This window comes from Trachypithecus francoisi, unplaced genomic scaffold (assembly GCF_009764315.1).
Source record: "Trachypithecus francoisi isolate TF-2019V2 unplaced genomic scaffold, Tfra_2.0 Lachesis_group17, whole genome shotgun sequence".
Classification (NCBI taxonomy): Eukaryota; Metazoa; Chordata; class Mammalia; order Primates; family Cercopithecidae; genus Trachypithecus; species Trachypithecus francoisi.
Window position 1 is genome coordinate 83111549 of NW_022681462.1, and position 24753 is coordinate 83136301.

At 51.1% G+C, this 24753-nt stretch overlaps 1 protein-coding gene across 8 annotated transcripts in view; it reads left to right on the forward strand.

Annotated features, from left to right (window-relative positions):
* Positions 1-24753, forward strand: part of DNMT3A (DNA methyltransferase 3 alpha) — a 112193-nt gene that overhangs the window by 63862 nt on the left and 23578 nt on the right. For 7 of the 8 annotated variants that reach the window (XR_004428464.1, XR_004428465.1, XM_033176377.1 and 4 more), the window contains 2 exons: positions 2699-2742; positions 3129-3275. Coding sequence is in view for 6 of the 8 variants with exons in the window: in XM_033176377.1 (XP_033032268.1) it covers positions 2699-2742; positions 3129-3275 (191 nt within the window). In the remaining 2 variants the exon portion in view is untranslated. Of the gene's footprint in view, positions 1-2087; positions 2177-2698; positions 2743-3128; positions 3276-24753 lie in introns of those variants that run through there. The other variant, XM_033176380.1, reaches the window with a different exon arrangement.

Genomic DNA, 24753 nt, shown 5'->3' on the forward strand with positions numbered 1-24753 from the left:
GTATAGCTCAGACTAAGAGGCGAGTGTTAGAAGCACCCTGGCCTGCCCTGCCCCCAGGTCCTGAGATGCACTAGGGTCATGTTCGGCCTGCCAGGGCCACACTGGAAGGACACAGCCACCTGGCCCTGGTGGTGACCCTGGGCCTGGGCCAGGAGCAGTTGGGCTGCATAGGCCGTACTGAGAGAGCAGCTGACCCTCCCTGACTCACGACAAGTGCCGCATTCCGAGGCGGCTGGGCCAGGCTGGAAAGCGTGTGTGTGTGTGTGTGTGTGTGTGTGTGTGTGTGTGATCACTCAAGTGGGCATGCGCAGAGTCGTCAGGGAGAAAATTCCAGAAAGAAGCCAATTGGAAACTGCATAAGGAAAAATCGTTCTGTTTTGGGGAACCTGGGGGCTGGGAAATTAGGAAGGGGTCACATCGAGAAATAACAGTAGTGGTGCAGCGGAGAGGGAGCTGGCCGGGGCATCCGGACCCCTGAAAGCTCATCTCAGCTCTGGCCTTAAGTCACTCCACCCGCCAGGTCTCAGCTTTCTGCAAAATTTAAGTGCTGAACAAGTACTCGGGAAAGCCTTTCAACCCTGATTTTCTAATATTCTAATGAATAAATATCCGTAAAAGTAATTAAATGCCATGGTGGGTCCCAGGTAGGAAACCTTAGGGGTTCTAAAGCAGGCTGGGGAGAGAATGCAGTCAGGAGCCCCAAGTCCAGGTCCCAGAGCCAGCCCGGGGGTCCTTCACTCCCCGCCCCAGCCGCAGGGCTGACACAGCAGTTCCCAGCACCACCGCGAGCCCCGGAGCCTCGCCGGGTCAGTGTCAGCCGGGACCGCCAGGCGCCCCCTCCCCGGCCGCCACCTGATCGCGGGCAGGCGCCCCCTGCTGGGAGCCCGGAGCCTCGCCGGGCAGAGCGACCAGGTCTGGGAGGAGGGGGAAGCCTTGGCCTGGGAGCCGGGAGGCCCCGGACAGACTGGAGGGGGCCCTGCGAGAAAGGTGCGGAGCTGGCTGTGGTGGGAGAGAGGACGGAAAGGAAACAGGGAGGCAGAGCCAGACAAGACAGTTGAGACAGCCCTTAAAAGGCCGGTCACGAACAAAGCGCTGGCGAGTGCGCGCCCGCCCACGCGCACAGGTGCCCGCGACAGACGCCCCGTCCCCGCCCACGAGGCCCCCGCGGGATGAGCCCGGCGCCAGGCCCGCACCCACGGCGGCGCTCCTGCCTCCCTCCCCCGGTGCTCCCGGGCCTAGCTAGCGGGAGTCGCTGTCACCCGGGACAGAACCACTGAGGACAGCGCTGTCTTGGGCGCCCGGGGGGCAGCCCAAACCCAGTCCAGGACCCTCCTGTCACGAGGGAAGGGAGTGGCCTCCCGGCTGAGGACCCGCGGCGTGAACACTGGCTGGCTTCCGCTTCACAGCCAGGAGATGAAGTCGGGGCTGTTTTTTCCGTTTCAAGCTCTTTGTCTCCCCCCACCCCAAGCTACCATGAGCCACTTAGTGACCTTCCTGCAGTGGGTCCAGGCCCCATACGCTCTCGGCTCCCGACAAAGACGCTCAGGGGCCCAGGTGGAAGGAGGGCTCACTTCCCCACCTCCAGCAAGAAGCTAGGGGAGGCAGAATCAGTCAGCCCCGCAGCCTGCAGGGCGCTGGGCCTGGAAGGGTGCCTGGAAAGGGTGGTGAGGACCTGGTGGGGAGTATAGGGGGATGCTTGGGAGGAACGCAGCTCCCCTCATGCTGGGGGCCTGGAGAAGCACCGAGAGAGGGCAGGGTCTCAATAGGAAGTTGAGACTTCCCTGCCAGGACCTGGAATCAGGGCCACAATACCACACTAACATGTATTGAACACCTACAGTATGCCAGGCCCCATGCTAGGCACTTAATGCTCATCATAACCTAATGATTTTAGAACATTTATCTATCTTGATTCAGTGGGAAAACAGGCCAGGAGAGGTTACAGAGGTCACACTGGAATCCAAACTCAAGTCTTCTAGATTAAAGGCTGTGCTCTGGGGCCTGAGGATGGGGCAGGGAGTGGAGGGACAGAGAATGAGATTAGTAATAGAATCATAATATTTGGACCTGCAGGCGGACCTTGGAAATCGCATCCAGCATCCTTATTTTCCAGATGAGGAAACTGAGTCTCGTAGAGAGGAAGTTGCTTCACCGGGGTCTTGTTCCAGTTGGCCCGGTACCCACCGCCCCCCAGTACATGCCCTTATGCCCAGAAGGCCTCTTTGCAAACACTCCCTTGCAGGGCCAGGGAGGCGGCTCAGACTGGCCCTCCGGCCCAGGCCTTCCTGCACCCCCTCCACTTTCCACACCCCTTCTGCCTTCCTGCTTCTCCTCTGGGGAAGGAGGTCTCTTGACTGGGAGCAGCAGAATGGGGGTATTTTCAGTCCCCTTCTGTGTACCTGAGACAGAGTCAACAGGCCAGAAACCCAGCTCTGACTTTCCTTGTGTTCCCTCTTGCCTGGGCCTCAAGGCCTGCCCCTGCCCAAGTTCTTTCTCTGCCCTAGGCCCTGCTGGGTCCTCAGGGTCAGCACTGTGCCTGGCATGTGGTGGGCCATCATATTTAACTCATGAACAGCTAAACGGCCAGAGGACCCCCATCCCCTGTGGCAGGGACCCCAGGCACAAGGTGGGGCCTATGAGCCACTCCAGTAGTTCTGCCGACCAACGAACTGGTCCCTTTGTTCTTCCCTCTCCACAGGCAAAGAACAGAAGGAGACCAACATCGAATCCATGAAAATGGAGGCAAGTGTTCCACCCCCAGGGGCTCTGTGGATCCTGATTCTAGAAGGAGGACACGGGTGGCGAGGGTGTGTGAGGGGGTGGAGGGTGGGCCCCTCCTCCTCCTTTACACATCCCTCTGTGGGAAGGAGAGGAAGTGGGTGTGGAGGTTGGAAGTCCCCCAACAAGGCAGCCGGCTCATCCCCCTCCAGAGGCCAGGCACCTCCCTTCGTGGCCTGTGGCTGTGTCCATGTGCCCTCCACCCCCACCACACATGTCCCTCGCTCCTCAAGCCCACACAGGGTCTGCCCAGCACTCCCAGGGGTGCCCTCTCTGGCCAGGAGCCAGTGTCCACTTTTGGGTCTGTCAGTTCCCACCCTAATGCCCTAATATCTGTCTCTCTGTCGTAGGGCTCCCGGGGCCGGCTGCGGGGTGGCTTGGGCTGGGAGTCCAGCCTCCGTCAGCGGCCCATGCCGAGGCACACCTTCCAGGCGGGGGACCCCTACTACATCAGCAAGCGCAAGCGGGACGAGTGGCTGGCACGCTGGAAAAGGGAGGTGAGGCGCCTTCTGGCCTGAGCCCCAGCCTCTCCTGCAGAACTGGAAAAGCAGAAGTGAAGGGCCTCAGTTTCCCCTTCAGGCTAACCCTTAGAACTTACTGGGAACCACTTAATCTCTAGGCAGTGATGACTGGTTCATCTGCTCCTTCAGCAGATGCTTACTGAACACTTACTGTATACCTGGCTGTGTACTAGGCCGTGGGCATGTATGGTTCCTGCCCTCATGGAGCTGACATTCTGATGGGGGAGACAGGCACAACATAAAGAAACAAGGGGCTGAAATAGAAGATAGCAGAGGCCTACTTTAGTTGGGGTGGTCAAGAAAGGCTTCTTGGAGGAGGTGGCATTTCAGTTAAGATCTGAAGAAACTGAAGAGCCGGCTCTGTGGGGGGTGGGGTGGGGGAGAGTGTTCTGGGCAGAGGAAACAGCACCAGCAAGGCCTTGGCTTCACTTGTTTGGCAAACTGTGTGCTAGGGTGAAATGGCAAAGGAGAAAGGGCCAGATGCAGCCGGAGAGGCAGACGGGGCTCCACACATCAGGGCCCTGCAGGGTCTGCCCAAAAGCTGGCTTACTTCTGACAATACTGAGCAGCCATAGAAGGTTTCTGTGTACAGAAAGGATTTGATGTGTGTTTGAGAGGCAGCAATGGAGACAGAGGAGAGCTTTGGGGTGTATTTTGGAGCTAGAATCGCTAGGGCTTGACCGGAAGGGAGGGGAACTGGTGGACTCAAGGAGGACTCCTAGGGGTCTGGCCTGAACACCTGGTAATGGTTGTGCTATTTGCTCAGATGGGAAGACCCAGGGGAGGATGAGGTTTGGGATAGGTGGGAATCCAGGGCTTCGTGTGAGACGCCAGGTGCCTGGAGTCTGGGCCGTAGGGAAGTACGGGTGACAGAGGTGGGAGTTGAGCGCAGAACCCTGGCATTTAAATCCATGGGAACTTAAGGGCTCAGCAAGGGGAGAGGGAGGAGAGATGAAGTCTCAGAATCGTGTCCATGAAAACCCCGACATTTGTGGGTCACATGGAGAGGAGGAGTGGCAGGCAGCGCGGACTGAGGGAGAAGGCAGGACAGAGCGATATCTGGGGAAGCAAGGGGTTTTCCCGGAGGGTGGCTGCCCAGCCCTAGGGAAAGCTGAATTTATTGAGACATGCCCATGGCATTGGACAACCTGGAAGGAGCTGGTGACTTTTCAGAGAAGCTTCTGTAGGGGTCGGGGAGGTGGGAACAGCCCATGGAGGGCTTCAGACATGCAGAGAGGTGAGAAAATGGAGGCTGAAAGAGTGAGGAGGAAAATCAACTCGCCACGCACAATTTTTGAGCTGTCTTGTATGTTTGATTAGTAGAGAACGGGGTACAAAGAGAAGTGGGTGGTGACCTAGCTGCACAGGAAAAGAGAAGAAACTGCCACCACGTGGGGCACTTCACGTGAACTCAGCTCTCATTTCGTCTTTACCCCAGGCCTCCAGGGGAAGGCGGCCCTGTTCATCTGTTTGCCTTTGTGTGAGAGCTTTCTCTAGAGAAAGTGCAGAACAGAGGCCAGGCGCGGTGGCTCACGCCTGTAATCTCAGCACTTTGGGAAGCTGCAAGGAGGTCAGGAGTTCGAGACCAGCCTGGCTAGCTTGGTAAAACCCCGTCTCTACCAAAAATACAAAAAATTAGCCAGGCGCGGTGGCTCACGCCTGTAATCCCAGCACTTTGGGAGGCTGAGGCAGGCGGATCACCTAAGATCAGGAGTTCAAGACCAGCCTGGCCAACATGGCAGAACCCCGTTTGTACTAAAAATACAAAAAATTAGCCGGGTATGGTGGCAGGCGCCTATAATCCCATCTACTCGGGAGGCTGAGGCAGGAGAATGACTTGAACCTGGGATGCAGAGATTGCAGTGAGCGGAGATCACACCACGCACTCTAGCCTGGATGACAAGAGCGAAACTCTGTCTTAAATATATATATATATATATACAAAAAATACAAAAAACTAGCCAGGTGTGGTGGTGTGTGCCTGTAGTCCCAGCTACTCGAGAGGCTGAGGCCGGGGAATTGCTTGAACCCAGCAGGTGGAGGTTGCAACGAGGCGAGATCGCGCCACTGCACTCCAGCCCGGGCGACAGAGTGAGACGCCATCTCCAAAAAAAAAAAAAAAGGAAAAAGTGCAGAACAGGGTGGGGGTTCTGGCTGCTTGATTGTTTTCATTTCCTCTGGGATCCAGGAAGGCAGAAACTACTTTCCCGGAAGAGCCCGGAGAAAGGGTAGCCTGTCTGAGGTCTGGGAGGAGAGGCACTTACCCCTGTGCGTGGAATGTTGTGTTTGGGGTGGAAATTCAGGAATGGGGCTGTTCTCTCTCAGTCAGTCGCCGCACTCCTGGGTTCCCTGCAACCCGGAAACAGGGACTTTGCTTTTTAGCTCCTGGTTCTTTGAACGAAGTGTTTCTGTTCTCATTTAGCCCTGGGGCAAGAAGCTTAGACATTATGACTTTTAGGACCTGGAAGAACTTTCAGAAATTCCATGATTCTCAAACTATGCTCCCTTGAAGAAGCAGTATGGAGGCCTGCCCTCAGTTACAGTGAACTCCCAGAAAAAATTAGATCATAGATACATTTTCTCAATTTTAGGTCTCTACTAAAATTTAAAAAGACTTTTTTGGGCTGGGCACAGTGGCTCACACCTGTAACCCCAACACTTCGGGAGGCCGAGACGGGTGGATCACGGGAGGTCAGGAGTTTGAGACCAGCCTGGCCAACATGTTGAAACCCCGTCTCTACTACAAATACAAAAATTTGCTGGGGGTAGTGGTGGGCACCTGTAATCCTAGCTACTTGGGAAGCTGAAGCAGGAGAATCACTGGAACTCAGGAGGTGGAGGTTGCAATGAGCCAAGATTGTGCCACTGCACTCCAACCTGGGTGACAGAACGAGACTCCGTCTCAATAAACAAAACGAACTTTGTAAAACTCATGAACATCTTCGAACATATGCAGAAGCCGAGAGTAGTGTAACGACCTCCCATTGCCATCACCTGGCTCCAGCAATTCTCAAAAGATTTTCCAGTAAGTCTTCAACCCTTGGCATTTGCATCCCCACTCCTAACCAATGAAGGTAACAGTAGGCATTACCAGAAAAACCAAAATGTTGATTTAATTTAAAATACTTTAGTACATGTGACTTGCGATGTGGAGATCTCCAAACAAAATATATTTTCTGCTAATATAACATTATTCCTTATTCATATGCTATAATTAAAGAATTCCACGAGTTCTAGTACAAGTTTTAGAACTACTGATCTCATTTTAAGACTAGGTGACTTGGGGTGACCGAGTTTTATAACTGGCCACAAGCTCACAATGAAGAATTGGGAACAGGACTAGAATGGAATTAGAATTTAGGTTTCCTATTCTGATGTGGGGCCCAGCCCCTGACTGTCACACAGTCTTCTCCTGGGCTATGCCTGGGGTTAGGGAAGGGCTAGATGCAGGTATCAAGAATGTTGGGAAAACACAGGTAGCTTTCAAGATTCCCAAGTCCCCTTCAGACTCAAGAGTAGTAGCTGTTGCTATCAGGCCTGTTTTCTTTATTTCTTTGTTTTTGAGATGGAGTTTCACTCTTGTTGCCCAGGCTGGAATGCAATGGCTGGATCTCGGCTCACTGCAGCCTCTCCCTCCTGGGTTCAAGCGATTCTCCTGCCTCAGCCTCCCGAGTAGCTGGGATTACAGGCACCTGCCAACACACCCGGCTTTTGGTATTTTTAGCAGAGATGGGGGTTTCACCATGTTGGTCAGGCACGAACTCCTGACCTCAGGTGATTTGCCCGCCTTGGCCTCCCAAGTGCTGGGATTACAGGCGTGAACCACTGCATCCGGCCTATAAGGCCTGTTTTTTTTGTTTTTTGTTTTTTGTTTTTGAGACAGAGTTTCGCTCTTGTTGCCCAAGCTGGAATGCAGTGGCATGATCTTGGCTCACTGCAACCTCCGTCTCCCAGGTTCAAGCGATTCTCCTGCGTCAGCCTCCCCAGTAGCTGGGATTACAGGCATGCACCACCACGCCTGGCTAATTTTTTGTAATGTTTTCTAAGTGGTGTAATAACAGCACGGACATTTCTTCTCTTTTCTCAGTCTCATTTTACTCTCTGACATTTGAGCCCTTCTGAAACTGCCTCCCTGGGCCTTCCCAAGGCCCCTGCAGGTTCCTCCCCACCTCCTTCAGCTGATCTCAAGCGGCAACCTCTGTTAACTGCATCCCCAGATCTCCACCCTCCACCCTCTGCCAGTGTTGATCCACTAACCACTTACCCACCCTCCTAGATCCAACTACCCACCTCCTCCCAAAAAAGGCACCTCCCCTCCTGACAAACCACCCAGCCTTCAGGACCCAGCTCCAGCTGTTCCCCAGGCAATATCACTCGAAGGGCCAGCCAGCACTTCCTAATCTCAGGATGCAACGCCTGCAACCCTTCATTCAGGGCACCTTTACTGAGCCGATTTCCAGAAGCCTTCACAGCTGAGCGACACGTAAGATACTGGGGCTACCGAAGGCATGGAGGATTCCTAGTTTTCCCGTGATAGAATGAGGGCTCATAGCACCTGCAGAAAGAGCTGCCCTGAACTGGGCATAGACAACGAATGCTGCCTGGGGTCAGCTATGCATCAGCAGGAGGTGGCTTCTGACTTTTGACGGTTGAACTGGAATTTAGGGGAGGGGTGAGGAAGGCATTTCAGAGGGAGGGATACAGCAAGCACATACCTCCCGAGGCACAAGACACACGGGCTTTTCAGGAACGGGAGTTTGTTGTGGTGGTGCACAGCGGGTGTGGGCAGAGAGCAGCTAGGAAATGCGGCTGGAAGGTGGGGCGGGGTCAGAAGGGCTCCCAGTGCTCTGCTGGGGAGCTGCCACCAGACCCGAGGCCACACCAGCCCTTCCCCTAGGCTGTGTGCCCCACCTGGGGGTTCTTCCCTCAGAATGCACTCCCCAGCTTAACTTGTTTCTCCTTGCCCACCCTTGTCAGACCAGTTACTGAGTGAGCCCACCCTAGATTACCCACTCCAGGCTTTCCCTCCCCCAAGATTTAAGACGACTCAGAATGCCACAAAATGAAAGAACTGGAAAATAAGTGAATGGGGAAAATGAGACATTTCCACAGTCCCTGAGGCTGAAGTGAGAATTCCTGCTGCTGGGAAGGAAGTTGTTGTCTTGTGTCTGTTCCATCTCCTGTTGCTCTTCCTTCACCTGCTTACTAGTCCTGTAAGGACTAAGCTCTGCTTTAATCATGATCACACCCTGCCGTAGAACCTCCAGTGGCTCCCCATTGTCTCCCCCATCATGTCAGATGCCCTCTGGCTGTTTCTCAAGTCTTCAACCCTGCGACCTCCACAATCAACCCACCCCACTTTCACTACAGTCCTCTAATAGGAGGATGTCCCGTAGGAGGGGACCTTGCCATGCTCCTTCCTTCCTGTCACTATTCCTGCTGTGCTTTCCCCAGTCCATTCTTCAGGGTTGAGGCCAAGAGCTGCTGCCTCCTCCAGGAAGGTTTCCAAGATTTCTCCAGTCCACAATGACCTCTTCCCTTCCCTGAATCCCTGTAACCCTTACTGGGTTTTTGTTTGTTTGTGTTTTTGAGACACAGTTTCACTCTGTCTCCCAGGATGGGATGCAGTGGCACAATCTCTCGGCTCACTGCAACCTCCACCTCCCGGGTTCAAGCAATTGTCGTGCCTCGCCTCAGCCTTCCCAGTAGCTGGAATTACAGGCACACACCACCACACCCAGCTAATTTTTGTATTTTAAGTAGAGATGGGGTTTCGTTGTGTTGGCCTGGCTGGCCTTGAACTCCTGACCCCAAGTGATCTGCCTGCTTTGGCTTCCCAAAGTGCTGGAATTACAGGCATGAGCCACTGCACTCAGACTGTCCTTACTGTTAATATTACTTAGCACTCAATCATATTTCATCAGGGTATTTTTCACTATTTCTTATGTGTTAATCACGTCTTCCCTTGTCTGGCCTAATACAATGGGCAGGGAGAACAGGCCCAATGAATACCTACCGGTCGGCTAAGCAGTTAGGAGGTGGGTGAATGTGGGATCACTTCTCTGGGAGCATGAGATCTTGGATTTCCACCATGGCAAGGGCTCACACCCTTGATTTCGAGGTGGTTTTTCCAGGGGTGCTGACAGGTATACCTGGAGGATGGCATGGGGACTGGTATGGACAGGCTCCATGGGTAAAGTGGGGCCAGAATCTCCTCCATCCTGTGTTCCCGTTGTTCTCACCGGGCTTCTGAGCTGAGAAGAACCTTCTTTGGCCTGGCAGAGCTGGCCAGGGCTGTGGGGAGGGCAGGGATGGGGCAGTTCCTCCTCCCAAAGGAACGCAATCCCTTCGTTCCTCTTCCTTCTAATTCTCAGAGCAAAAGACACTCTGACGAAGGGCTTGAGGGTTTAGGAAGGGCTTCTCGCTTCATTAGCCCTCCCTGTAGCTCTGCAAGGCAGATGAGCGCAGAGACCCAGGGTCAGTAGCTGGGCAGTCATCTTGCCTGGGAAGCCACTCACTCCAGTTTGTGTCACTGTTGGTGGTTTTAGGACTCAGTTACAGCACATTGATGGCATGACTCGCTCATTAATCTCTTCACCCCAGCCAGATTCTAAATTCTGTCTAGGCAGCAGGTACCATGTCCTACTGCACCTAGAGCACTAGGATCTGGTCTCTTTACTGCTTCCAACCTGAAGGTAGGGACCCTCGACTCATGCATCCTTATACTTATTAGATGCTTAATAAATATTGAATAGTGATAATGAAACATCTGTGTCTGGAATATCATAGTCTCCCCTTCCTTCCCTCACAGCACTCAGGTACAACTCACTCCCTCCGCCCAGGGCTGCCCAGCAGATAGCAGAGCCTTCATGGACCTTAAGGGTCGGCTGCTGTTTACTGCGGCCTTTGGAGGCAAGTTCAAATACTGCCTTGAGTGGGGTCCCACTTACTGGGTGTGGGACCTTAGGCATTACTTACCCTGTACCCCAGATGAGGTTACTCCTATATGGATAGACTTGGCTGTACTCTGCATCCCCATGGCAGCAGCACTCACCAGCTTGTATTCTGCCTCTACCCATTTCTGCATTTAAACTTGTTCAATACAGGCATTCTGGGCACCCTCTGCCCCCGGGGCTGGCATGTGGGAGGTGCAGGGTGAAAGTGTGCTAAATCAATGAACAGTTCTCATCTCCGAGTTGTGTGGATTAATAAGGTAACCTACAACATTTAAAGCTCCTGACACAGAGCTAGCATATAATAGGAACTTGATAATTTTTTAGAAAGTATTTTAAATTACGTAAGTATTACACAAATACATTCTTGTGAAAAAGTCCACCCAAACTTGCCACCCCAAAATTTTATTTTGAGATAGGGTCTTGCTCCATCGGCCAGGTTGGAGTGCAATGGCATGATCGTGGCTCACTGCAACCTCAACCTCTTGGGCTCAGGTGATCCTCCCACCTAAGCCTCCTTAGTAAACAGGCATGTGCCACCACACTCGGCTAGTTTTTAAATTTTTTGTAGAGTTGGGGGTCCCCTTATGTTGACCAGGCTGGTCTTGAACTCCTGGGCTCAAGCAGTCCTTCTGCCTCAGCCTCTCAAAGTACTGGGATTATAGGCATGAGCTACCACACCTGGCCTGAAAATTTAATTCCTTCACCAGAAGTACTGATGCTATCAGCTTGGTGTATGTCATGATTTTTTTTCTATCTGTGTGTATGCGTGTAAATACATAATTTTGCTTCAGGGGTCCTTTTTTTCCTTTTCTTTTTACACAAATGGAACCACACTGTAGTTTCGTTTTACAGCTTGGTTTTTGACTTCCAGTAAGTCTGTGCAATCTAGCCACGTAATTACTATTATATTCCACCATATGGATTCCATGGTTTTATTTAGCCATTCTGATACTGGTGGGCATTTATGTTGTTTATGGTATTTTACTATTTAGCATTGCAGCTGTGAACATCCTTGGTCATACATCTTTGTGCATCTGTTTCTCTAAGATAGATACCTAGAAAGAAAAAGGCCTAGTTGAAGGGAATGTGCATTTAACATTTTATGACATCTGCCAAACTGCCCTCTAAAAAGGGCACTGCCAATTTATGCTTCTGTGAACAGGGTATGAGAAGACCTTTGCCAACATCAGTATTTTGCTAGTCAAATGGGTGGGAAAATAGTATCTTGTTATGCTTTTAATTGGCATTTCCCAGATAATAAGTGAGGTTGAACATCTTTTCCTATGTTTATTGGCCATTTGTGCTGCTGCTTCTTTGAGCTTAGCAAATGTTGCCTCCTCTGACTTTACAACCCTGCAGTCTCAACAGACTGTGCTTCCTGTCTGCCCTGGGGAGTGCAGGCCATGAATGTCCTGACGGTCCCCCCTGCTGTGCCATATTCCATTTAATAAGCAGTCACTCCGCACCTACTAAGTAAAGGGGCCTTGCGCTAGGGGCAGTGGGAAGGAGGAGATGAATAAGGTGTGATCTCCTGGGCTTTAGTCTAGTTCAGGGGAAATGGCAGTGCAAAGTAGACCAGTAAAGGCTCCAACCAAATTATTAGCCAACTGTATGGGTAGCAGTTTTAAGGTATTTGGACTGGAAGACATTCCTCACTTATTTGCCATACCTGACCTTTTGCAGGGTGGCCTCAAAAATAACATCACCCTTGAAGGAGAGGATGATGTTTGGAGTAGGCACAGCAAGTATACTTTACCCAAAGGCTGAACAAGTTCTAGAGGCTCCCATGACAGCCTGTAACCAGTAGTGACTTTGAGGGCTGGCCTTTACCATAGGCTACGAACGTTGCCACAAAGGGACTCCCCATTGTCCTGTAAGTAGATGGGGTGGTTGCGCACCGGATTCTTCACTTCTGGGACACAGAGAGAACAGCTCTTAGAACAACCCCTACTTTTTAGTGGTGAGAAAAAAAGAGGCAGGGTGGGGTAGGCGCCTCACTAGTAGCTGGTTCGGGGCCAGCTCCTGGCCACAGCAAAGCCTGAACCAGGGAAAGGGTGTTGAACTTTACTGAGCACCTACTTTACATCAGGCACTATGCCAGGAGCATTAGCTGTTACCACAATCCTAAAACATGTTACCTCTATTTAATATATAAGAAACCTTTTTTTTTGGTCTTTGTTTTTATTTGAGATGGAGTCTCACTCTGTCACCCAGGCTGGAGTGCAGTGGAGCGATCTTGGCTCACTGCAACTGCTGCCTCCTGGGTTCAAGCGATTCTCCTGCCTCAGCCTCCTGAGTAGCTAGGATTACAGGCACCTGCCACCACACCCAGCTAATTTTTTGTATTTTTAGTAGAGATGGGGTTTCACCATGTTGGCCAGTCTGGTCTCAAACTCCTGACCTCATGATCCGCCTGCCTCAGCCTCCAAAGTGCTGGGATTACAGGCATGAGCCACCGTGCCCGGCCAGAAGTATTTTTTTAATCTCTATTTTGCTATTAGAAAACTACGATTTATCTAGGTAAGTAGGTTGCAGCCACATGAGTATCCTAATGGAGTGGCCCAGTGGGCCAGACTAGACTCCAAATCTCACCTTCTGTTGTGTACCCAAATGACTCACCTACACTCCCAGTTTTCCTGGTTTCCTGGCTTGGAAATTGTCATGAAATTGAAGAATGCACTTAGAAGAGAGGGAGAGCGCTGGCCTGGCTTTCCAGCCTGCGCATGCTCTTCCTGCCCCTGGCCTGCAGTTGTTGGGGCTGTTCCCCATGCCTCTTTGCCAGGAGGCTCGGGTCCCTTTCAGCCTCCCCGATCAGCCCTCCCAGCCCTACTCGTGTGGTCCTGAACCCTTGCCCTTGAATTGCTGTTTTTTCAGGACCATATGGATGATGTTGTGAAACTGGATTAAGAAAATGTTGGAATGAGATTTGGGAGGCCTGGTTTCTCGTCTCAGCTGCTGCCCCTCCTTAGCTATGGATGTGAGGAGGTCTTTTCTGCTTTCCTGGTTTATAATGTGACAGAAATAAATGAGATGACCCCAGAGATTCTAAAATTCCATCATGGCAGGTTGGGGGGTGAGACTGGAATCATGATCTGCACTCTCTTTTTTACCTAGATTACCTTGTATATGAATTCTAAATTAAATATTTGAGTGAATTCTCAGACCTTGCATATATGTCTCTTCTAAAGCACATACATGAAGCATCCTTATAAATACTCTTTTTAGCCGGGCGCGGTGGCTCACACCTGTAATCCCAGCACTTTGGGAGGCCGAGGCGGGCAGATCACGAGGTCAGGAGATCGAGACCATCCTGGCTAACACGGTGAAACCCCGTCTCTACTAAAAATACAGAAAATTAGCCGGGCGTGGTGGCAGCTGCCTGTAGTCCCAGCTACTCTAGTCCCAGCTACGTGGGAGGCTGAGCCAGGAGAATGGCATGAACCCGGGAGGCGGAGCTTGCAGTGAGCCGAGATCGCGCTACTGCACTCCAGCCTGGGCAACAGAGTCAGGTTCCATATCAAAAAAAACAAAAAACTTTGTTTTTAAAACCTTTGGTCCAGCGCAGTGGCTCACGCCTGTAATCCAACACTTTGGGAGGCCAAGGCGGGCAGATCACTTGAGGCCAGGAATTCGAGACCAGCCTGGCTAACATGGTGAAACCCCGTCTCTACTGAAAATACAAACATTAGCTGGGCGTAGTGGCACATGCCTGTAATCCCAGCTACTTGGAAGGCTGAGGCACAAGAATCGTTTGAGCCAGGGTGGTGAAGGTTGCAGTGAGTCAAGATTGCGCCACTGCACTCCAGCATGGGCAACAGAGCGAGACCCTGTCTCAAAACAAAACAAAACAAAAAACCCAAAGGGTTGTCCAGCCTTTACTGAGCAGATACTGTGTGCTCAGTCTTTAAGATACCACCTTGTGTGTCTGGGTGTCTACTATGTTCCAACATTCTCTAGACACTAAGGAAGCAAATTTAAAGGTAAGTCAGAATCCCTACCCTCCCCTGTGAGAGGTTGGTAATAAATGAATGAATTGTGCTGTAGCCAGGGCAGGGTTGTTTTAGAAATACTGATGGAAGGACTATGGGAGCAACTCCCTAGCCCTACCTAAGGACCTCAGAGAAGGCAGTGCCCAGGGAGAGGCAGTGTACCGCCATTGACCTGAACAGGACTGCTTGGCAGGGACAGTGGGGGAAGGGCATGGAATGGGGTCCGAAGGGAGATGGTCAAAGAAATCCTCTAGGAGTTTGGAGTCTGGAGCACCTCAAGGTTTCTCCAATATTTAGGCCAACTTTAACTTTCCCATAGCACTGTCTATGGGGCTGACAAAGCAGAAAATATATTGGCCAATGTTCTCTCTGCTTTAAAAACCAGACTGCTTGTCAGGGAGGCCATGGGATGTTCAAGTATGGGGTGGTCTGCCAGAGCCCTCTGTGCCACTTTATTAAGGGGCCAGTATACTAGTTAAAGGAGTTAATGAACCTCAGTACTTACTACTTACTGCTTAGTAATTCCGTACTTAGTAAATACACATATACTATGCTAGTGGTGGGGTAGGGGGAGACCAGTTGGATACAGTCCCTGTCCCAGAGGCAGACATTGTCAGGTGGAGGAGGCAGGAATGTTCCCAACAAGCCTCAGTGGCAGGTGGAGCATGGGGCTTGCTCTGTGCTCCTGTGTAATAAGAGCCCAACATGAATCATAAAGGAGCATGAGAGCAGCTTCTGGAGGACTCCAGGAAAGCTTCCTGGAGGAGGCAGGCATCCTTTGAGAATTTCAGTAAGTGCAAAAGAGGCTGGGTGCAGTGTAATCCCAGCACTTTGGGAGACCAAAGTGGGAGGATCGCTTGAGTCCAGGAGTTCAAGACCAGCCTGGGCAACGTGGCCACACCCCCTTCTCTACAAAGAAAAAAAATTTAATTAGCTGGGCATGGTGTTGTGTGCCAGTGGTCCCAGCTACTCAGGAGGCTGAGGTCGAGGCTGCAGTGAGCCGTGATCATGCCACTGGACTCCAGCCTGGGTGACAGAGTGAGATACTGTCTCAAATAAATAAATAAATAAAAGTGTAAAAGAGGAGGAAGGCATTTCAGGAAAAGGAACTACTGAGGGCAAAGAGAAGGAGGCACTTCTGGGTTGTTTAGGGAATAGTAGATCTGGCAATAGGGTGCAGGGCTTAGGGAGGATGGGTAAGAAGAGAGAGAACTAGAAAGCAAGGTGGTCACATCCTCAAGGGTCTTCCTGCCATACTGAGAAATTTAGGCTTCGTTGTGCAGTGGAGAGCAGGAGTGGAAGAGAATTGGACATGTAGTTTGGGAAGATAACTTGGCAGGATGGTAAGGATTCCCCAGAGAGGGGAAGTTTAGAAGCAGGACCAGGTAGGAGAACATTACATTTGGCCTTGACTGAGGGTTGAGGTAATGAGAGGCAGACTTGAAAGAATTGCTAGAACTGGTCCTGGTTGGAGGGGAGGGAAAAATTTGCCTGGTATTGGTGGCTGGGCTGGGGACAGGGTTCATTATCTGAGCTAGAGAATCCTGGAGGAGCCGGGCGCGGTGGCTCAAGCCTGTAATCCCAGCACTTTGGGAGGCCGAGACGGGCGGATCACAAGGTCAGGAGATCGAGACCATCCTGGCAAACACAGTGAAATCCCGTCTCTACTAAAAATACAAAAAACTAGACGGGCGAGGTGGCAGGTGCCTGTAGTCCCAGCTACTTGGGAGGCTGAGGCAGGAGAATGGCGGGAACCCGGGAGGCGGAGCTTGCATTGAGCTGAGATCCGGCCACTGCACTTCAGCCTGGGCGACAGAGCAAGACTCTGCCTCAAAAAAAAAAAAAAAAAAAAAAAAAAAAGAATCCTGGAGGAATAGCAGGTTTGAGGCAGGATGATGGGGTGAACTTTTCATTTTCTTATGTATTCTGATGAGCAGAAGTTTTTAATAAAGTCCAACTTACCCATTTTTTTTCTTTTATTGGTCAGTGTTTGTGTGTGTTATCTCTCAGAATTATCTGTCTACCCCAAGATCATTAAGACATTTTCTCTTAGGAGGGGGTGGATTTTTGAGTGAGGGTTTGGATAAGCTGCTTTTGAGAAGCCAGCAGATTGGTGTCAATGGGGACAGGTTTTTTTTTTCTTCTTTTTTTGAGACAGAGTCTCACTCTGTCGCCAGGCTGGAGTGCGGTGGCACGATCTCGGCTCACCACAACCTCTGACTCCCTGGTTCAAGTGATTCTCCTGCCTCAGCCTCCCGAGTAACTGGGACTACAGGCACGTGCTGCCACGCCCAGCTAATTTTTATAATTTTAGTAGAGATGTTGGCAAGGCTGGTCTCAAACTCCTGATCTCAGGTGATCCACCCACCTCGGCCTCCCAAAGTGCTGGGATTACAGGCGTGAGCCACCATACCCAGCCACCTCTGGCTAATTTTTGTATTTTTAGTAGAGACGGGTTTTCACCATGTTGGCCAGGCTGGTCTCGAACTCCTGACCTCAAGTGATCTGCCCACCTTGGCCTCCCAAAGTGCTGGAATTACAGACCTGAGCCATCACGCCGGGGCTACGTTAATTTTTGAGACAGAGTCTTGCTCTGTCGCCCAGGCTGGAGTGCAGTGGCATGCTCTGATCGTAGCTCACTTCAGCCTCGAACTCTTGGGCTCAAGTGATCCTCCCACCTCAGCTTCCCAAGTAGCTGGGATTACAGGCATACGCCACCATGTCCTCTGTGGAGCCCTTTCTGACTTCCATCAACTCCCTGCGGCCACCCCGCATCCTTCACCTCTCAGTCTGCACTCCCTCCCAGGCCAACTGCATGGTGTTTGTGTGTGTGTGTGTGTGTGTGTGTGTGTGTGTGTGCGCGTGTGCGCAAGTGTGCGTGTGAATGTTAACCATTTTTCTGACTTGCCATTCTTCAATAGCAACTCTACAGATGCCACAGCTCTTCCCTGTTCCTCTTTAGTCCATGAATGGTGGGCAGTATAAATATTACTTTCACTTGCAACTCAGATGGATTGAGCAAAAACAGGAATAACAGCTCAGCTGCCTGTATATTTGATGCTAGATACTATTGGAAAGGCAGCTTTGTGAGGCAAAAAAAAAAAAAAAAAAAAAAAAAAACAAGAATTGAATGAACTTGCTTATATACCAAAGATGCTCTTAGACGCCAGTGTTTCTCAAAGGGTGGGATTGTGTGTTATCCCACCAGAACCACCTGGGCAGTGCATTAAAAAGGCACACTCCTGGAGCAGAAGCTCTGGGGCAGTACTTGTAGGTCTGATTTTCTAGCCAGCCCCCCAGATGATACCGGTACTTACTACAGCTTGAAAACCACCAAGCTTCAGATGATTAGAAGTAAACCAAATCTGGCACAGATGAGAGTCCCACACAGATGTATCGGTAGATGTATTTATTGTATCACCTGCATTGGTGGTGGGGGCCTCTCTGCACATTTTGCTTAAACATGACTACCTGGGCCAGGTTAATCATGTTGGGAATTTAGTGATGTGCCCAGCACGGGTGGCTTCCTGAGCTCTCCGGGTGATTGATATGGCCTGGGTTGCCAGTCTAATCTTGAATAACAAGCAAGGAAGAAGTACGGACTCTAAGGCGGGCAGACCTAGGGAACAGTTTCCAAACAGGGTTGTGGGGGAAAGACCGGAAAGGACTTGGTACAGGAATTTAAATGTTTCCTTTCGGATGGAGATGGCAGGGTTCCCGCTGTTTTCAGCAATAGTTACCGCAATGCCTGTCTGCTGGGATCCTCTGGAGTCTTCTCTTTGGACCCTGAAACTTGAGAGGGTCTGCATGCCTGAATCTGAATGCGGCTCCTTTAGGCCCCTCCCTTTGACCCCCGGAGCCTAGAGAAGGGGTGGGGGAAGGGTGGGGAAAACAGGCCTGGATGTTAAGGTTTACCAGGTTCCTTTTGGCCCACACCCCTCTTAGTATAAACTTAACACTTCTCTCCAGGGTCCAGTTTCTAAAGCAAAGTGACAGCATCGACACGTCCCTAAAGCAAACTTGTCATGAAGTCCCTCACCTCTCAAATGTGAGTCCCTCCTGGCTTCCTTTGATCTTATCTGTAATATTTAGCAGATACATGTGATTCCATTAGGCTAGTTAGGAAACCAAGACCCAAAGAAGCGAGGGGTTATTTAAGGTCTCGTCATCAGCTGTAAAACGCCCTGCTCAGCGCCCTGCTCAGTGAAAGACCTGGCATCCCCTCCCAGTTGAATTTCCTGGTAAGGGGCATGTGAGATCCGGGGTCATGGGGCACTGCCGCCACCCCCCCCCACCCCGCCACCGTGGCATCTCTGCTCCCTGGCCCCAGACTCAGTCACTGGTAGAGTTGTGCAGACCCAGCAGTTCCGGGATAGGGGGTGGAAGTGAGCAGGAAGGAAGAGCTGGGTTTGTGGAGAAGCTTTCCCCTTATGGGGCAGAGCTGTAGGGAAAGGGAAGGCAGACACTAAAGCTCCAGAGCCTGATGGCGCGGCTGCTGGGCTGGGACTTCCCAACATACACCATTAGGGAAGTGTAGGGTTGGCTGGGAGAGAATGAGGGAGCCAGGGGTTCTGGGATAGAGGTGGGGGGAGAAGGGGAGGTGAGGGTATCAGCAAGAGGGAAGGACTGCCTTTCCAGTAGGTGGGCTCCCCATCCTGCATCTTCCTCTCTTGATTTAGAAGAATTCATCTAGAGTGTCAGTGCAAAAAGCCCCTTACCACTCCTCCTCCCTAACAGTACCCTAAGGCTGTGCTCATGCTTTTCATTCCTGCCCTTCATCTGCCAGGAAGCTCATGCAGTTGCAGATGCCCCCTAGATCTGGCCATTCCTGTCTGAAAAACCTGGGAGGTTGTGCCCATTCCTAGTTTCTGCTCTTTCATCTTTCCTTGAGTCTTCCTGCCTTCACTGATCCCAGCCGCCTCTGAGTTCCTTCGGCACATGTAGAGAGCATCCCTACCACATAATTTACCATCTAATTGCATGCTGTCTTGAATGAGGGCTGTGGTTTCATGTGTGGTGGGTCTTGGGTACACAGTTAGGCTGTGAGTAACAGAAGCCTAGAGCCCCATCGTGTCTACTAGCTCTTGCACCTCTTTGCTTCCCTTCCCCCAAGCCTACCTATTGCAGGTACTAAGGACTGACGGATCTGATCCGGTGTTTAGGTGAGCTTCAGGCAGGCTCCCAGGATAAAGCACAGTTCCCTTACAGGTTCTAAAACTAGACTGGTCAGTGCAGGGGTTAGAGGGGTGTCCCTGCCTGACCACATTTGCCCAAATGCTGTTCCTCTCCCTAGACTCAGGGAGGAGGTTCGGCTGCAGGGCCCAGGTGTGGGGTGATAGCATAGAGCCCAACCAGGCAGCACACTGCAGTTGCCATGGTGACCCTTTTGCTTTTCTTCAGGAGGATGGATTTCTCTTTCAGCCCAAATCATCTGCCTGGGCTACTCTGAGAACCAGACTCCTAGCCCCCTACCTTCCGCATTCCACCACAGGGGGCAGCTTGTCAGGGGCTTTGGTTTGAAATCACAGTCCAGCATCCAACAGCAGCAGGTTGTGCTTGAACTGGAAGCAGGCGGGAAAGGCCCAGAGGAGGGGCTCACCTGGGACGCATGCCCTGAGGGAGCTGACCTCCATCTCCTTCTGCTACCCCTCCTCTCTCCAGACCACTTCTCTCCAGTGAATGACTCTGACCCTTCCAGTGGGCTGGGTACTCTCTAGGCCTCAGTGTTCTCATTTGTAACAGAGACAGCCAGGGCTCTCCGTGTTTCCACACCTGGCTAGTATTAGAGTTACCCAGGGAGGTGTTAGTAGATTCCTGGGCCCCACCCTGAGCCTGCTGATCTACACAGGTGGAGCCCAAGAATCTGTACTTTTAAAGCCCTCCTTGGGTGATCCAGATGCAATGAAACCAAAGTGAGTCTGGGGTTCTCCTGGCGAGATGATCTGCAAGGCCCTTGTGAAAAGAAAGGAAGCTCTGCCTCTCCAGGCTTCCAGGAGCTTCTGGAGAGCCCCTTACAGGCTAGTCTTGTCAGGAAGCGGGTGTTTCCTGGTCATGCCGGCTAAGCCAAGACCAGACCCCCACCCCTCTCCCTTCAGAGAAGCCAGGAGAGAGAGAGTGACAGGAAGGGGGGATGTTGCCATAACAACAAGCTCCAGGCAGAGGCCTCCCTTCCAGGGGCTGGTACTTCACCCCAGTCCTGGTGGTTTCCATGGAGATGGGTTACGGAGGGACAGGGGGAACATTTGCCCCACTTAGAGCATCAACCAGGAGCTGCCAGAAGGCAGAACACCGCTAGGTGGGAGCCTTTGGACCCCTCTGCTCTCCGGGTGCACATCTGACACCTTCCCCCTGCTTAGTTGCTCTCTCTGCGACTGGTCTCCTTAGCAACAAGTCCTGCTAACTCCATGCTGTTGGCTCCATGGCTATTTTTAGCTTCACTGCCAGCAGCCCATTCCTGGTCATTTGCTTGCAACCTCCATATGGATTGCAAGGGAATAGGAAAACAAAGATTCTCGGCCTCTTTTGGGAGCCCTAGACTGGGACCTCTTAGCAACAATGAGAATTCCTGTCTACGGTTCCTGAGACAACATTGCATTCAGTTCAGCAGTTTTAATCCTCTATTTTGGGCAAGATGCTCTAGCCCACACTGCTTCCATACGAAGATGAATGAGGTCCAGTCCCTGCCCTCTAGGAATATTTAATCTTGTAAAGGAGAAAGGGACAGGAGGGGAGGGTAAGGGCGAGGGGACAGGGCAGCACTGTCAAAAGAACTTTCTGGGATGATGACAATGTTCTAAAATCTGTACCATCCAATTCAGTAGCCTCCAGCCACATGTGGCTCTTGGACACTTGGAATGTGGCCAGTGTGACTGAGGAACTAAATTTTAATTTGTATTTAATTCAGATAGACACATGCAGCCAGTAACTGCTGTCCTGGACAGTGCAGGGCTAGAGGAACTTTCACGGTGGAGGTCACTGGCAGACTGGTGTAGAAGGATATGCAGGGTTTTGGTGGTGAAAGTTGAAGGGGAGGAGCCTTCCAGGAAGAAGGAACAGCATGAGGAATAGCAAGTGGGCGGGCAAAGCGTGGGCTTCATGATATCACACGGAGGCCTCCAGATTCGTGGGGGCCTAGAATGTCACGCAGAGTGTTGACTGATTGGCATTGAGGCTTTTGAGCTGTAGGTGGGAGGAGGACAGGTTCAGAACAGACATCCGTCCTGACCTCTCTTTTTGTCTGGATAAAGTCTCCCTGGTCTTGGGGTTGGTGGGAATATGTGTGGGGTGGAAAACATGCAGTGACTTCATATGTGTTGCTTTGCAGATGGCCTTATAGGGACCATGGCTTGTCTGATTCAGAGTAGAGAGACTCACATGGTAAATGTCCTATGGGATGGCAGCAACATCATCTACCCTTATCCTGCCAGAACTGGATTTTATGATAGAGCATGCCACAGAGCACTGAACTTTGAGTAAAACGTCAGGCATGAGCTCCAGGCATTGCTGCTCTTTGGAGAAGTATCATGATGGCCTAGTGTCTCATCTCAGTTCTTTGAGGCTGGAAAGTCACATTAACACACTTATGGTCATGACTCTTCAAAGACCCAGGAGAATGATGCACCCCAGAATGTTAGATTTACCAATTGATAACAGAACATGTCCTCACCACACAGATCATAATACTTGTCCTGCTGTTTTCTGGCAACTTACTGGTATCAGAGTCATTGGAAAATGTAATTAGAATTGAAAGTTTGCTTGAGGAATATGGGATCAGGGCAGAGAGATGTCCTTCAGAGGTATTTTTATTGGGCTTTGGAGGCCTATGGGATCACTGTTGTCTGCCCACCAAACAGGAACTGTGCCGTCATTCTCAGGTCACTCTCTCCGTTGGACCATGCTGGATACTTCCTTTCCAGCACCTCTTTTAGGTTCTTGACATCCAGCATATTTTCTTTTCGTCCAGGAGTTCTTCCTTTCAACATACTTTTATAACAAATCCAAAAACATGGCTTATTTTACATGATGCTGGTATTTGAGTTGACTATCTTTAACTCAATCAAAAGACCTATCTGGTAAACTGCCAGGGAGGTTTACTTTATAAGCTCAAGAGCACGTGTGACCTGAGGATCCTTGATGATTGCCCCATCTTAGTAAGGGGATTTTTCCTTTTAGTAAAATCACCCCTGCTCTAGATCTTGGGGTCTCTTCTGCTTTGGGGTGTGACTTTGTGCATTGACCACAAAGAAGACACATCTCTGTTTAAGTGACTCAGTCTAGAAAAGGCAGTGTTTCCTGTCTGCATAGTTACAGGAGAGGGAAGGAAGATGCTCTGGGTTGTTAAAGGGACACCTTTGAGCCTAGGCTTCCTTTTGCTTGTTGGGAAGTTGTGTGGAAGAGGTAAGATTTGACTTTAATGTTAAAGGATGAGAATAAGGAAGTTTGACGGCAGGAGCGAACAGCTACTTAGTGTGTGGGCCAAGAGAAAGTGAATAGTTCTGGCCACTTCTGACACTTTGAGTCCTTGCTACACACATGGCATCATTGCAGTCTGATGTCCCAAGACCACAGAATGTGGAGTCTAAGGTGTTTAGCCATGTTATAATGGAAGAGCGGGTATCATAAGTGAGACAGTGTCTGAAAGAGGCCGCCAAGCCAGAACCAGAAACTTCTTTTGAGAGGAGGCCTGAAGTGAGTTCTCAGGCCCATTGACTGGCATGGATGCAGAAGAGGTATCAGTGAGAGAAGCAGCGAAGCAAGTCATACTGCATTCCCTAAAGGTTGGGAGCAGGCAAGAGGGACAAATTCTGGGCTTCTCACTTCCGCTTGAGGAGCCCCTGGAAATGTGTACCAGGCAAATACCTTAGTTGTGTTAAAAGATGGGTTGGAACAGAAGAGGGCCTGTGTTTTTGTTTGTTTGCTTGTTTTTCGAATAGCTTCTTTTCCTAGCTGTATGGATTCTGGGTCTCAGGGTTGGGGGAGTCTGTACCCAAGTCTTCTAGGTAGAAGGCTCTCTGGTTTGGGGTCCTTGCTCTTCAGGGTTTGCTTTGCTTGCTCTGATGGCCCTCAGTGGGAGGGGAGGCTCCCTCACTGCACATCTTATGACTTCATTATACCAGCACCTGTATGTCCCAGGTGACTGTGGCTGGGAGCCAAGCACCTAGGGAGTTGTCTCATTGTCATTAGGGGATGCTGGCATTCCATGGCCCAAGAGGGCTGATGTCATCACTCCTGTTTTGCAGATGAGACAACAGATTTCTTGGGGGTTAAGTGACTTGTTTAAGGTCATGGTGGTGGAAACAGAACTGAAGTCCAGTTTTTTTTTTTTTTTTTTTTTTTTTGAGACAGAGTCTCACTCTGTCGCCCAGGCTGGAGTGCAGTGACACAATCTCGGCTCACTGCAACCTCCACCTCCTAGGTCGAAGTGATTCACCTGCCTCGGCCTCCCAAGTAGCTGGGATTACAGGCGCACGCCACCACGCCCGGCTAATTTTTGTATTTTTAGTAGAGACAAGGTTTCACCATGTTGGTCAGGCAGGTCTCAAACTCCTGACCTCATGATCCGCCTGCCTCGGTCTCCCAAAGTGCTGGGATTACAGGCATGAGCCACCGTGCCCGGCCAAGTCCAGATCTTCTAACAAGTGTCGCTGCCCAAATAGCCCTCTGCTGTTGGGAGCATTTTCCTCCAGTTCCTCGGTTCTTCCTTCTAATTCATCTTGCCAACTGAAACTAGGCTGATCTTTCCAAAATACTCATTCATCTTGTCAGAAAACCTGCAGTTATTCTTCCCTGCTACAGAATATACCCACGGATGCACCTGAAGGCTTGCCATTACCTTGCCCTGTCCTGTACTGGGAGGGTGGAGGTGGGCGAGGGTCTCCTCCCTCCCCAGCCTGGCAGCTCTTGCTCATCCCACCCATCTCACCATATTCCAAGTCCGATCCAGCCTCCAGGCCCAGTCTGCTCACCTGGAACTCACCTCTAACCTCTTTTGTCATCCATGCCGCCCATTTTTTTCTACTTGGTATTTGTGGCATAGTTACCTTTATATATGTTTGTTTTACAGTGATCCTTTCATATTTCTCCAAGTCTAGTGGAATCTTCAACCCCTGGAGGGCAGAGCCAACAGGGTCTCTTTCTTTATCTGATCCTACAGCCAACGTAATGGAGGGCTGTGGGTGGGGACTGCGTCTGCCTTGGGGGTAGGTGCCTTTGTTCAAGAGGAGGAAGCTTGAAATGGTGGAGGCTGCACCTGGAGGCCGCACCTGGAGGCCCCAGGAGAGGAGTCAGGTCTTCGCGATCTGCAGATGTTTGAGCCTGGGAATGAAGGAATTGCTGAACTTTCTGAAGGAGCGCCCTCGCCGCGACCAACCTTGCAAACAGGAAAATGAGAAATCCAGGGAAGGCCCGGAGTGACGTAGGGGCCCTGGGACTCGAAGCCTGACCTCCTCACGCCGCGCTTTTTGAGGCCCCTCCGCTTCTCTATTCACCTGTAGTGTGGATGCGGGAGCC